This window comes from Vicugna pacos, chromosome 7 (assembly GCF_048564905.1).
Source record: "Vicugna pacos chromosome 7, VicPac4, whole genome shotgun sequence".
Lineage (NCBI taxonomy): Eukaryota > Metazoa > Chordata > Mammalia > Artiodactyla > Camelidae > Vicugna > Vicugna pacos.
Window position 1 is genome coordinate 64,456,417 of NC_132993.1, and position 13,554 is coordinate 64,469,970.

Consider the following 13,554-nt stretch of genomic DNA (forward strand, 5'->3'; position numbering starts at 1 on the left):
TGTTTACTGCAACTAAAAAACCACATGGCATCCCTTAGCAACTGTGATTTTTATAAATAGCATATGATGTACAGAACACACATTCTGTTTTCGTTTGGGTTAAAAAAACCTGCTTCTCCTGTAGAATTCCCTGTCCTGTTTAATGGCATCATTCTTTAAGTCATCCAGGCTCACAGAATCCTAGGAGTCCCATCCTAAATGCCTTCTTCTCCTTCACTCCTCATAGTCTATTAGGCATGAATTCTTGGAAATTCTGTCTTCCTACCAGGTATTGTTAGTTCTCCTCTTTTACCCATCCCCTCTGTACAACCTTTGTTTAGGAACTTAGTGCCTCTGTCCTGGGATATAACAGTTGTCTCCTTAGATATTCTTCCAGCCTTCTAACTGGCTTTCACCCTTAGCACCACTGCTCATCAAATCTATCTCCTGGATAGTCTACAGACAAATCTTTCAAGAATGCAAATATGATCATGTTAAGACCTTGTTTAAATTTTTTCACTGGCTCCCCCATTCCCTGGAGGGCAAAATCCAAATTTAGTTTCATGTCATATGATGAACTTGTTGATCCGCCTGGCCTGTGTCCTTACCCAATCTGAGATTTTCTTCACATGCTCTATTCCTGGACATTAGTCCTTCCAATACATCCCGCCCCATCGTTTTTCACCGCCTTGCTGCTCACTGTGCTACCTGCCATCCCATTCTATCTGAAGGACGTCTGCTTATACTTTAACACCCCACTCAAATAGTTCCTCTTTTTTTGGATCCACCTCTCAACTTCCTGACTTTGCCTTCTAAACAGAGCTGGTCATTCCCTCCTTAGTGATACCAGTAAGCCTGGACTCCGTCGCTGTACTAAAATTCCTATGAGACTGTGAGGAGGAACGAGATACTTCTATCTTGAAGTATCTTCTGTCTAGCACTGGACCTGGTATGTGGGAGGTGCTTTACACATTTTCATTGAGTAACAGGAAATCCAAGTTCATACTAGAATATAATACTTGCTCTTTTTAAGATAACTTTTTTTTATTGTTTTCTTCCACTCATAACAGTATTACCCAACCATAGTTAAAAATTCAGAAAAGATACAAAGAATGAATGGTCTAGTTTTCAGCAGTTTGTGAGTACAAACTGAATTCAGATGTTTTTGTGCTTTACTTCTAAGGCCCTTGTAGACTCCCTCTCTCCTGTCACTGGGAATTCTGTTTCAGAACAGGCCTGTTGTCACTTACTCCCATGGATCAGAGACAGGACTCCAGTAACCAAGCCAGAACTCAACTGTTGTCCCTCACAGTATCACTGAAGTGTCACTTCCGGTTGGAACACTGTTCCAAGCTGCAGCCTCTATGACGTCTTAGTGCCAGAAAGGTTGAAACTCAATTTCTTGCTCCCAGAACTGGAGACGCTAACACTCTACCACCTTGCGGTGCAATTGAGAGCGCACATACTTGACTGCTGCATCGCTGAGCTGGTTGGTTATGGTATGACTTGTGTCAGGCTTGGTTAAGTGGTCCCATATTTATGTCTCCTTGCTGAATCTGACTTGCAATTCTAGAGCCCTAGATTCCTTTTCCTCTTGTGGTGAAGTATTTCTCAAGGACACTATTGTCTGCTCTGTTTCCCACTGGGCTACCTTCAATTCCTTTCTTCACTCTGTAGACATGTATGTATATGCCTGAATCCTATTAGGGTATAGAATTTCCAAGTTTATACTCGAGAAGGCACCTTATCCTCCACGTAGTAATGAATAGTCCTTTGTAATATAACAAAAAAGTGAACTTTACTCAATGAATGTACTAACTGTTTTTTCTAATTTGTGCCCTTAGCATGAGTTCTGTGGTCTTTAATAATAAATAATTTATCTATGTAAAAGACAAAGTTTATAGTTAGTTTTGCTGGTTAAGAAAAACTTCTGAAGCATAGTCGGTTGGGTTAGCAAGTCCTGATAGCTGATGTATAAAACTATATGCTCTCTGAGGACCTGTTTTGTGGTATGCTTTCAACTGAGCTGTATGTAAGTCAGAAGTAGAAAATGGAATTTAGCTTTTCTCATGGATAGCCTGAGTTTTATTTTGCCTGGACATGTACCTGATATTATTTTGTTGCTTTACTTTTCTAGACATAATCCATGTGTTTTGAGATAGGTGTTTCATGAATAACACCCAGTTACAGGAAAACAAAAGTTCTTTAATGACAATCATGAACACTGGATATAATTCTGTGGTAAATTCAGATAGTATCTTTTTTCATAGCTTATAATAAGTTTTAAGGAGTAGCAAGGATTGGTATTTCAAGGCCTTTTTAAAATTTGTAATAAAATTTATGAATCTATGCAGTATGGCATATCAGATGTGATTATTTTGTTATGCTCAGCTTTACTGAACATAGAGAATGTGCTGAAGATTATTTTTTTTCTTGCTTTGGATCAAATCTGCAAGGAAATACACATATTCCAAACTCATCACCCATAAACAGATATGTTAAGACCCTCAAGTGGTCATTTTATTAAACAAATACAAATTTGAAATGTTCATGATAAAATATATCAATATTACATGAACATGTGTGTAAATAGTAATTCTACAACTGGGAAGACATCTCAGTTTTATTAATTTTGGTGACATCTTCCCAACCATGTCTAATCTTCAGTAACTTCTTCCTCAAGCATGGCAGGACTAGGATTACTTTGCATAGCAGGACAACAGTTGGAAGGAAAACAGCTATCATAAAAGTTGGAGGTGTATACCATACAAATTGTTTTATATCCACCCATTTATTCCAGGCAAAAATCAATGCATGTATTGTACCCAGCAGAAGGGAAACAATTCCTAGTTTGCTCTGCGAAAGAGAAAAAAAAAATTATCTTGGTGAGATTGATTCATTAAGAGTTTATTCTATCCTATATCATCTGGATCTGTTCTGTTGCTTGGAAATTCTTTCATTCATCTGTGATTGTTTTCCTGCTTGGAAATTCTTTCATTCATCTGTGATTGTTTTCCTGTTATGTTTTTCAAAAATGTCCACTCATTATCTTTCCACTGTTTTTACATGTGGGTAACGTGTTTGTTTCTGGGCTATCTTAAGTTGAGAAAATTAACAACCATCTTCTGGTCTCAGTTAATCAGTAACATGGTCTTCCCTTTCTCCATACTTTGTTCTTCTCTCTTTATGATGCTTGGTCTCTTGTGCATTTGCCTTAACTCAGTCTATCAAGAGACATCTAAATCAGGGACTCTGCTTACTCAGCACAGAATTAACACAATGATTACACATTTTAGGTGCTCAATAAATACTGGTGGGTTGACTGAAGATTAGTGTAAAAATCAACTTGACATTAATGATCTTTAACAATTATGAAGGCAACTAAAGTGATTGACCCTGATTTTGGTATATGAATACTAAAGCGAGTAAGTTTGGCCTTTGTTAAAAAAAAGTCAAACATCTGATAAAGTGGAAATATACCAACAATTATTTCAATGTTTGAACAGAACATAGAGATATGGAGATGTGAAGAAAAATTTCAGCTTGCATTGGGATACTTGGCACCATCCAGATAAAAAAGTTGCTTAAAAATAAGTTGTTGACCTATGTATTTTTATGGCACTCTGACAGTAGCTCTGCTAGATATCTTTTGACTTCTATTCACTTTATAGGAAATGCTCACTAACCTGCCAGAATGAATCTAACTCACAGTTATTTAGCAGGAAGTACTCTTAAGCCCCAGTGAATATAACCAAATAGCTATGTTTTCATTTTCAGATATAAATCTCCAAGGTAAATCATAGAGTAACCAGTTCTCGGATTGTAACTGAAAATGTCTAGGTCATTAATTTTAAAAATTACATGTGGTGTTGGTTGAAGATTACTTTTACAAATGTGTACTGTCATATTATGGGCTAGGTATTGTATACAGAGTGGAATAGGCTGAGTTGTCAAGATGCAGTGTTTGAATTCCTAATGAGATTTGAGAAGTGATGCACAGCACATGAGTGACAGGCAGAACCATGTAAGAGGAAAGTTATTTAATGAGGATCAGACAACTCCAGTGGCTCTCAAGCTAAACCTACAAAATCAGCAAATACTGCATTTGGAAAATGTGGCACCATCTCTAAAACAGATCAGAATAATTCAGATGGAGACATGCTTTCCAGCTTAATCAGACTTCCTGATGAGGTGTCTGTTGAAGTATATAGATGGACATGTAGAAAGGATAGTGAGGATTATCCAACTTTGCAAGAATTTCCAAAGATGTCCACCCATAAATGTTAAAGCTATGTAAATTAAAAAATTTTGGCAGAGATCATGACTAAATTAAATTTAGTCCTTTGAATCTTGTCAGACATGGATCCCCTTGCAAATTCTGGCACATTGTTCTTTTTAGGGTATAATCTACCACCAGGAAGTTTAACCTCAGTAAATCTGAGATAGTTTTGAATTCTAAGGATGTTGAGAAACTTCAAATGAGTAAGCTACACAAAATGTAACTTGGAAAAAGCAGCCTTTAAGATTAGATACTAGAATACCTTTGGTAGATAAAACTCCGTATTTCAAGGAGAGAAGCTTTTTTATGGATAGTACAAAGCTGTGTAATTTTAAAGGCATGAATAAAATCAGAGGATAGGCAAAAAAATTTTTTATTTTTTGGAGAACTAAGAAATCATTGAATTTCAATTTCTAAAATGTCACATTTGTTGTTATTAGATAGACAGTAAATTGTCTAACAAGTTTCAAATGTTAGAGATACTTTTGAGCACTGCTTTTTATGTATGTCTAGAAAACATTTCTATTTAGAAGTAATAGGGAAAAATGGTAGGAGAGCACATTATTAATTGGAACAAGTGTGAGATCTTTGCTACTGGGGTAGCTATCTGTTTCCATTGGGGTAAAGTCAATACACTTGATGATTTAGTAGCACAGAAAGAAGATTTACCTCTCTGAGGGACCAGAGTTATTTTATATATAATTTACCTGAATATAGTGAAATTCTCTCCATGTCAAAGTGTCGCTCACAGATGGGATAGATGTTACAGCCAAAAGAGCCAGTATTGCAAGCGCCACAATTCCCAGAGACACATAAATTTCCATTCTCCAAACATCATGCTCAATCCAGGCATCCTCTTTATTTTGTTGGACCTAACAGAGGGTGAAAAGAAGAAGAAAAAAATGCAAACAACATTCCAGTATAAGAACCTCCTTCTATACTCCCTCCTTTATGGGGGGCCTATTAACCGGGGGCCTCCACAAATTCATGACTTTGTTTTTGCATTTCCTCTAAGAGAAATAACATAGGAGTATTAATCTCTTTCTTTGAGTGCAACATTTATATAATGTTTTATTATTCTCTCTCTCTATATTTATATATCTATATATAGATTTATCTATCTCTATAGATATATAAAATATATATAAATTCTAGCCATTAGAATTGTCATGTGTGTGCATGTATGGTAAATAAGCAGAAAATAAGAACAATTTGCATTAAAAAAGTAGTTTTGTGAGGGTGGTAGAAGATTGAAATGTGGCTCTGTCCATGAACAAAATACTTATTTATAGTGTTAAAGTTGTAGCTTACTATTTTCAACTTAAAAAACAATCCTCAACTCAATGAAAAAAAGTGTTAAAACAAAACAAAACAATCCTCAGTTTAAAACTATACCACCAAACCCCAATCAAGGGTTATAATAAAAGAAATTTAAAAAGCAGATCACATTCTCAACACAGGGTTTTAACAGAGGTTTGGGGTGCTGATAGTGAAAGAAGAAAGAGTTCATTTGTGAGGAGACCCAGACTTTTCAGTGGAGTAATGTTGTCATCCTACCTGTTGATACGCCCAGTTTAGCAGCTTGTATCTGTAGGATCGCCTCATTGGATAGGATAAACTGTACATTGCATGCAGTACAGCAAAAAAGAAACTGAGAAGCCCAAATTGCTTTCTTGTTACCATCCACCTATCCAGCCAGTGTGGAAATTTCTTATATTTGGTTCCATTATGAAGCTGTACCACTGCTGCTATCACACCTGGCAAGTAAACCAGTGCCAAGAGGGTGATGGAAACCATTGGCAAGACTTTGTTGATGACCAGGATGGGAATTTTGTAAAAATACTGTTGATGGGCAGTTACAAAAGGGTGAATTACTTCCCTCAGAAGAGTGTAAAGGAAAGTCAGAGATGAAACTATAGCAGCAATTTTCATTGGCAAACGCCAGTTTGGAAAGAGTTCCTGTTTGTGCTGAAGCTCCGGGGGGCAATCAAATTCATTGAAATGGTTTGTTGGGTGCATGTGCAAAAGCACAGGTCTTTTCAGCGCGCTGGTCTCTCCTGAGTCCTTATTCTACAAAGGAAAGAAAGTAAACATCTTAAAGCTGAACAAAACAATGGGATGCCTCTGAAACTAGTTACTTACTGCTCATTGTGCTTATCAGTTAAAAAGGACATTCAGAACCTTGCTGTCGAATCCTGCTTAGCTGAAGTTGGCATCGACCGTGTGGCATTGATCAAAGGTGCTCTTGGCTGTCCTACCTTACTTAGTTGGGGTTCTCTATGATTTCTGTTATTCATTTTTCATTAAGACAAAAGAAATACATGCTTCAGATACCAGCACTAAAGCTTAGACCATTGTGTTTCTATCTTGAAAGCATAAAAGAATGGATTAAACCAACTGGAAAACAGACACTGAAAAACTTTAAAAATCCAGTAATCCTTGGTAAAAATAATGACACTTGTAAGTTGTGATGATTGTACTTGTTTTATAGTTTTTTTTTTTGATTACTGGACAACTCCTTTGTCACTAAACAACTCTGTGAAGAATTGAAGAATGAATTCTTCATTAATTCAAATACAAAGGATCATGAATAATATAGTCATTACTATTAGATAAAATACTAATTTCCATCATGTAGTCTTATATTCACAAAATATCTCATTTGTGTAAGTACTAACAGACAAATAGTCTATTAGACAGAACAAGGCTATATAAGTAGTTAAGTCCCACAGGGATGATCTATTCCCTCAGAAGGTTGTGCTCTTTTACCCAGTTGCATTTCTAGGTAGTCAACAATTCAAAAGAAGGTTGCATTGAATATTCTGTCACTTCCCCAACTAACTGATACACTAACAAATTAGAAAAAACCCTCAAAATAAGAACTTATATTAGAGTATTTCATATTGTGTTACTTTATGAATAGGTCTACTCTCTTACCCAATATGTTATTCCTCATTTCTTATAGCCCTATATGTAGGCTCATAACATTTTAGTGCTCAAAATGATATTAGTGATTATCTTGTGCATTTCCTCAGTTTAAGAAGAGTAACTTTAAATCATAAAGTTCTCTATAATTTTTAGTGTTTAAAAGTGACCTTTTGCCATTTGACTTTTACTTGCAGTAATAAACCAGTGTTACATCCAAGGCTTTTTCCGATTCCTCCCTTTAGAAGGGAGTATGATACAACTTCTTCCGTCTCTGCATGTTAAGAGTCAACTGAGATCAATTTTCTGGTTAAGGGTGAAGAATTGTGGAATAGCAAGTAACTTGAAAATAAAAATGATTTTATCTTATGCACGCTTATTTTAGACAGTATGTGCTTGTAATACCTTATTTTTCCTATTAAGAAAATTAAGATAAAAGAAATACGTTCTGTTACAACCATAGTTGAGATCAGTTAGAAAGGTAAAAAGAGTTTGGAACCAAAATTTTTTCACCACTTTTTCAGTCAAATAATGTAGTAAGAAGTATGTAACCTTGATGTGGGGCAAAAGTACAACAAATGATTCTTACTCCAAAATTGAATTTATTTGGTTAAATAGTGATTCATTAATTAACTTGATGATCTCTTGATAAGCTACCCTAGTGCCTATGAAAAAAACACATGTTTACAAAACTACTGTTATAATGGGCATTGGTGACTCTTTTAAAAAACTGAGACCCACAAAATGTTAGAAAGAATTGTAAGGGCTTTGGAGATGATCTGGTCCAACTTTCTTGCTTTATAGATAAACCAAGATCCAGGATTTTCATTTGTTCAATTCAATAACTGGGATTATTCAAGGTTATTCAGCTAAGTCCATGACAGTGAGTCAACGTACAACTTCTCTCATCCCACACTGCCCTTTACCCAACACAATATCAGTGACAGGAATCAGAGTAACGATATCAGCAAACTAGAGTGAAAATCACTGTTACAATATTGGGAGATACAGAACAGCATTTTAAATATTTATAGATGATGATGATGATGATGATGATGATGATGATGATGATAATGATGATTATTATTTTACCAAATAATCATCTTCTTCTAGATTTCTCCTAGGCTTCATTTTCCAAAGTTCTTCTGGGTTTGTTATGTCTTGTCTGCTCTCCATTAATTCTATAAAATAGTATGGCTTCAGCCACCTATGAAAATAAAAATAATTAGCTTCGTCAAGTCTATGCTCTTTATGGTATTAATGTTTGACAGGGTAATATGAAAAAATAAAAGGGCTAGAGTGGCAGATAAAGTACAGTTTAAAATACAGATAGTGAGTGATTTACATACTTCAGGTTACTTTATAATCTGTAAGAATTCAAACAAGCGCCCTTATGTCAATAGTAAATGTTCTTTTGTCCAATTATCAGTGCAATGAATGACCTAGGTGTCCAAATGGAATTCTAAGGGTCAGATGTTGCCTTTTATCTTAGGAGAATTTAACTCCAGGTGCTCATTTACAGGAAGTCAACTCCCCTCAAAGGTAAACAGAATTAGAAATGCACTTTTTGAGAGTAGCAATGTTATCAATGGGGGTTGGAATTGGCTGATAAAAGATTATACTTCAGGAAGTTGTGTTTCATAGGCTTTGGGGTTGACACAGAAATCTGAAATAATAATTAAATGATTTCATGGGGAAATGTATTCTGAGTTTCAGACAATGAACACAATAGACACTCTTAGTAAGGTGAACCTTGACAGCAAGATTAAGGACTGAAAGGTTGTATTTTCAGAGAGCCATTTTCCCATCGGAGTAACAGGCTAGTTTTTGTTGGTAAGACATGAATTACTGGTATATTTCCAGTGGGGTAGTTGAGTTGTGTTCAGTCACTGACATACCCACTCTTCTGGTCCACCCTGTGGAAATTATTTTGTCAAACTTCCTACCAGACAAAAACCTTTTCTTAATACCCTTCACAGATCTTCATTTGGGCTTGGGATAACATTCTTTTAGGAAAGGCAAATATGACATCACAATAGCATTCACTGCTTTATGAGTTCTAAATTTATCTCGAGAGGATTACATTGCCAGTTTGTTCTTTATGAAATTCAGTAAGAAAACAGATTTGATATACAACCATTTGATTGACAGAAACATTCTAATTGGTTCTGAATTTGAGACCACTTGTAATACTTTACTAAGTGGAAAGTTCTAGTCATTTAAAATACTTAAAACATTCTCTAACTTTTAAAGATTTGATCTTCACAAGGAATAAAGAAGAGCCATATTTACAGGCCAACATGTTCCTTTGTTGAAGTTCTCTGGGAACATTTTCCATAAATTATCTATTTTATAATTTCACAATATGCTTGCTGAGGGTATTTGTTTTGGTCTGCTCACAATCTTTTCCCAGCTTTTTATGATCTGAAACATTTCCTCTAACCGGAGAGATGCTCTCCTTTGGCCACCGTAGTGGGACTAATGACTCAGTCTTGGCTAATCACAGTTCTGTGTTCCCTTAGCCACACTGATTGACTCAGGGATGGCACTCAACTCCAGGTGAGCCAATTAGAGTCCTTCTCTGATACTTATATACAGGAGTGAACAATAAAGAGAAGACGTCTTTAACGTTTTGTTAAACTGGAATGTTAGAAGCCTACAGTGTTTTCTTCTAAGTGCTGTAAGGTGGAAGATGTCTTTAACAGGACAGAAGAAAGCCAATACATGGAAGCCTAGGCAAGAAATGGGGCAAGACACAAGAAGAGACCTAGCATATTTAAGTATTTAGAGTCTCTGAGACCAGATCCTGAATTTTTCAGTTATACAAGCCAATACATTCCCAATCTTGCTGAAGTTAAGAGCTGAGCATGTGTCACTGGCATTTGAAAGAGCTTTGAATAAAGCACATGCCAGTCGTCAAGTATTCATGAACTCAAATCTATGATAGACATTGAGGAAGAAAAAGAGAAATGAGACTTCATGTTTGCTCTGGAGGAGTTTACAGTCTATTTCCTGAAGAAGTATTATTCCAAATCATGGGATGATTTAACCAGCATTATTAACAGAGTAATTTGCGGGTGTGTGTATGTGTCTAGGAATAGAAGTTTTATATACTGCAATCAAACACAAGAAATAATTCACTATTTAAAAGATGTTTTAACTGTGCGTTTCAGGATGGCAAAGATGCTAACAAACAAATCTACACTTATTCAATATTAACTCACTATACTATGAACAGCAAGGCCAGGCAGTGGGAATATAAAGTTAAATGAGATAGAGATTCTGCTTTCAAAAATCTTGACGTATAGGACACAAGGAAGACATTCCGACAACTAACTGGTCGTGCAATGAATCACAAAGGAAGACAAAGTTGCATAGACAGATGGTGGCATGGGAAGGGTGAGGGCTCTCTTCTGGACCTGATCCTGGGGCATCTATGTAGGTGGCCGTGTTTGCTGGTTGAGGGCCAGTTTGTACAGAGTCTGGGTGAATAGCCAGAGTGGCCCTGGAAAGGTATCCAACCATTCGTCTGGGTAGTAGGGAGACCATGCTGGAGAGCAAAGCCAAGGAAAAACCCCAGGCAGGAAGGGAGCTTGTTGACTGTGTAGCCCACAGTCAACTTTGTACCCTGAAGCCAAAAAATAAAATATCAGTCAAATGAAGTGTGTTGGTTTCCATCAGACATTAACCAAATACATAATTTTAAATTCTACAATAAAATCTTTTCATCAACAAAACAACAGGAAACAGCACAGTATTTAGATGTTAGAAACTTCAGAATTTGATCCAATATTCTCTTCCCTTTCCATTTAAAAGCAAAGCCTATTTCTCATGCAAATGCTCTGTTTTGCTGTACCAGTATGGCTGACCTGATGGTTCTTGCTAAATATTGACACAACCCGACTGATTCATATTTATGTCGAAAAATTTAGTATCTGAAGAAACTCAATGACTGGGATACAACATGAGTTGCATTGCATTTTCAAACCTTCTATACTTTCAATTGCACACTTAGCAAACTACATTTAGCTATGTGAAAAGGAGATATTTTTCTTCACTGGGCTGTTGTTAAACGTTGCTTCCTCCCTGTACTCAACATTCTGTGCTAAATAAGTGGCTTTTACTAAATGAAGGTTTTTTTCTTACAAGAAATAGAACAGAGTAAGGAATTTGAAAGTGTTCGTAAATTTTGTCTACAAACTTCTTTCAGTGGATTTGACCCCTGATTACACATATAAAGCCCTGAGTGACTATTGAGAGGAAAATTGAATCCCAGCCTAGATCCTGAGAGTTGTACTGATGTTCTAAGAACTTAAAATGAAAACTCTGTTACTAGGAAACCTGAATACAAGTTGCACGATTTTAAGTACTAGTATCAATCATTCAGCAATGCTATGCAGACTCGTGGCGATTTTGCTAAGTTGGAAAACTTGCCATCGGAAACCAACCTAAAGACAGACTTAACCCATCAAAGCCCCAGAACCCCCAGCGAAGAGGCTTCCTTGTGAGTGCCTGGCTCCCAGCTCCCGGACCTGCCACAGTGGAGCGGTGTGCTCTGCGGAGGGCTGGGTTGGAAAGTTGAGCGTCCTGGAGCCGCGACTAAGAGGCAACTTGAGCTGCGCTCTCCCCGGGGCGCCGCCGTCCCAGTCTTGGGAGGGCTTGCAACTCGCTTACACCCTCCCGAGGCTGGGAGCCGGCGCCCGGCCTCGCAGGGACACCTAGAGGAAGGGAGGAAGCGGCGAGCCAGAGCGATGCAAGGGACTCACCTGCTTCTCGGCGTGACCTGACGGTAAGTCGTGGCCGCAGCGCCGGTCTGGAGGAGACAGCCCCACGCGGCGCCCGCGCCTCCCCAGCGCGGAGCCTGCACGCACCCGCTGCAGACCACGCCCCCTAGGCAATTGCGGGCCCAGCGCCACCTCCCGGTGCCGGGCGTCCGCAGGGCTCCTGCTTGGCAGGACGGTACTGGGAGGTCCGAGAGGCCCAACCTAAAATTTTCCTAAATTGCAGTCCGGCCGCTCCTGGTTTTCTTTCAAATAGCTCTGTTCTCTGCTTGAGGTCTGCACGACGCCCTCCCAATCCTCGCCTTTTCTTTCTCTTCCTTCCTTTCCTTTCGTTTTTCCTTTCGTCTCGTCTCGTCTCCTCTCTTCTCTTCCCCTCTCCTCTCCTCCCCTCCCCTCCCCTTCCCTTTCCTCTCCTTTCCTTTCTTTTCTTCCTTCCTCGCTTTTCTTCAGTTTCCCAACTAGTGAACATTCATACAATTCTTTACAGCAGTGGTTCTCAGATTTTTAACGTGTATTTCTTATAGGGCTTATTAAAACACCTATTCCAGCCCCCCTCACGCTGTTTCCAGTTTGGTAGGTCTGGGATGAGGCCTGAGGTTCTACATTTTCTAACACATTCCCAGGTGGTAGACTGCTTTAGAGCTTAGCTTGCTCATTTTAAACTTCACAGCAACTCTTTGAAGTGGCTGTAATTGACAGTTGACAAATACGAATCTGATCTCTGAGGGTGATTTGCTACCTAAGTTGTCCAAATGTTGAGTACCCTGAAACGCACAAACCCTGTGCCCTAGCTGAATAAGCCCTCAACCCCCACATTTACTTCTTCCCTTCCCCGCCTCAGATACTAAAGCCGCCTCATGTACCCGAGCCCAATCAAGCACTCCAAACCTAAAGCAAAGTTACTGCCAGTATTGAAAAGTTTAAGGTTTTTTCTTTTTCCTTTCTTTCTTTTTTTTAGTATAAGGGATTTGGAAAAAGAGTGAATATGAGCAGGGGATTAACTCCTCTGAGTTAGAACCAGCCTCAGGGTAGAGTGTCTAAGACCTGAATTGCAACATCTGAGGATTTGGTGCACAATATCCCCAGAACTAATCTGATTAGGAAAAGCAAAGGAAAATAAACTCTCAACCGCATTTTCCATGATTGCCCTTTACTCATAGTTAGAGACTGTTCATGTTTTAACATGTATTTTGGCAGCCATTGGCTGTCCATGGGTAAAGCCTTTTGAAGATTGAACTACCATGGACTGACGCCTTGTGGTAGAAATAGATTCTTACACTTTTTATTTCTAGTGAAGCCAGTAAATAATTATTTGTAAAAGTTTTAGAAAAAATCACGGTATGTGTGTTTATAGCACAGGTCACAAAAAATTAAGACAAACTGTTGAATATGTCTAAGCACTGTTAAATTTTTTAAATGATGATGAGTCTTAAATGGTCAAACAAAGCAATATACTTTTATTCTTTAAGATTTGGTAGAATGAAGTTCATTCACTGTTTCATAATTTATTTTGCATATGAAAAGGGCAAGGAAGCTAAAATTATATTAATATAGATTGGCTAATGATAACAAGCTCGACTTAAAACCTCT

The 13,554-nt window shown here is 37.8% G+C and overlaps 1 protein-coding gene across 1 annotated transcript; it reads right to left on the reverse strand.

Annotated features, from left to right (window-relative positions):
* Window positions 1–2,471: 2,471 nt before the first annotated feature.
* On the reverse strand, window positions 2,472–12,292 carry STEAP1 (STEAP family member 1). The gene is made up of 5 exons (XM_006211857.4): window positions 11,950–12,292; window positions 8,276–8,390; window positions 5,816–6,328; window positions 4,966–5,130; window positions 2,472–2,835 (listed from the first exon to the last, which is right to left on the reverse strand). Exons 2-5 carry the CDS (start codon window positions 8,357–8,359, stop codon window positions 2,578–2,580), a joined length of 1,020 nt encoding a protein of 339 aa, XP_006211919.1. The 5' UTR covers window positions 8,360–8,390; window positions 11,950–12,292; the 3' UTR covers window positions 2,472–2,577.
* Window positions 12,293–13,554: the final 1,262 nt, after the last annotated feature.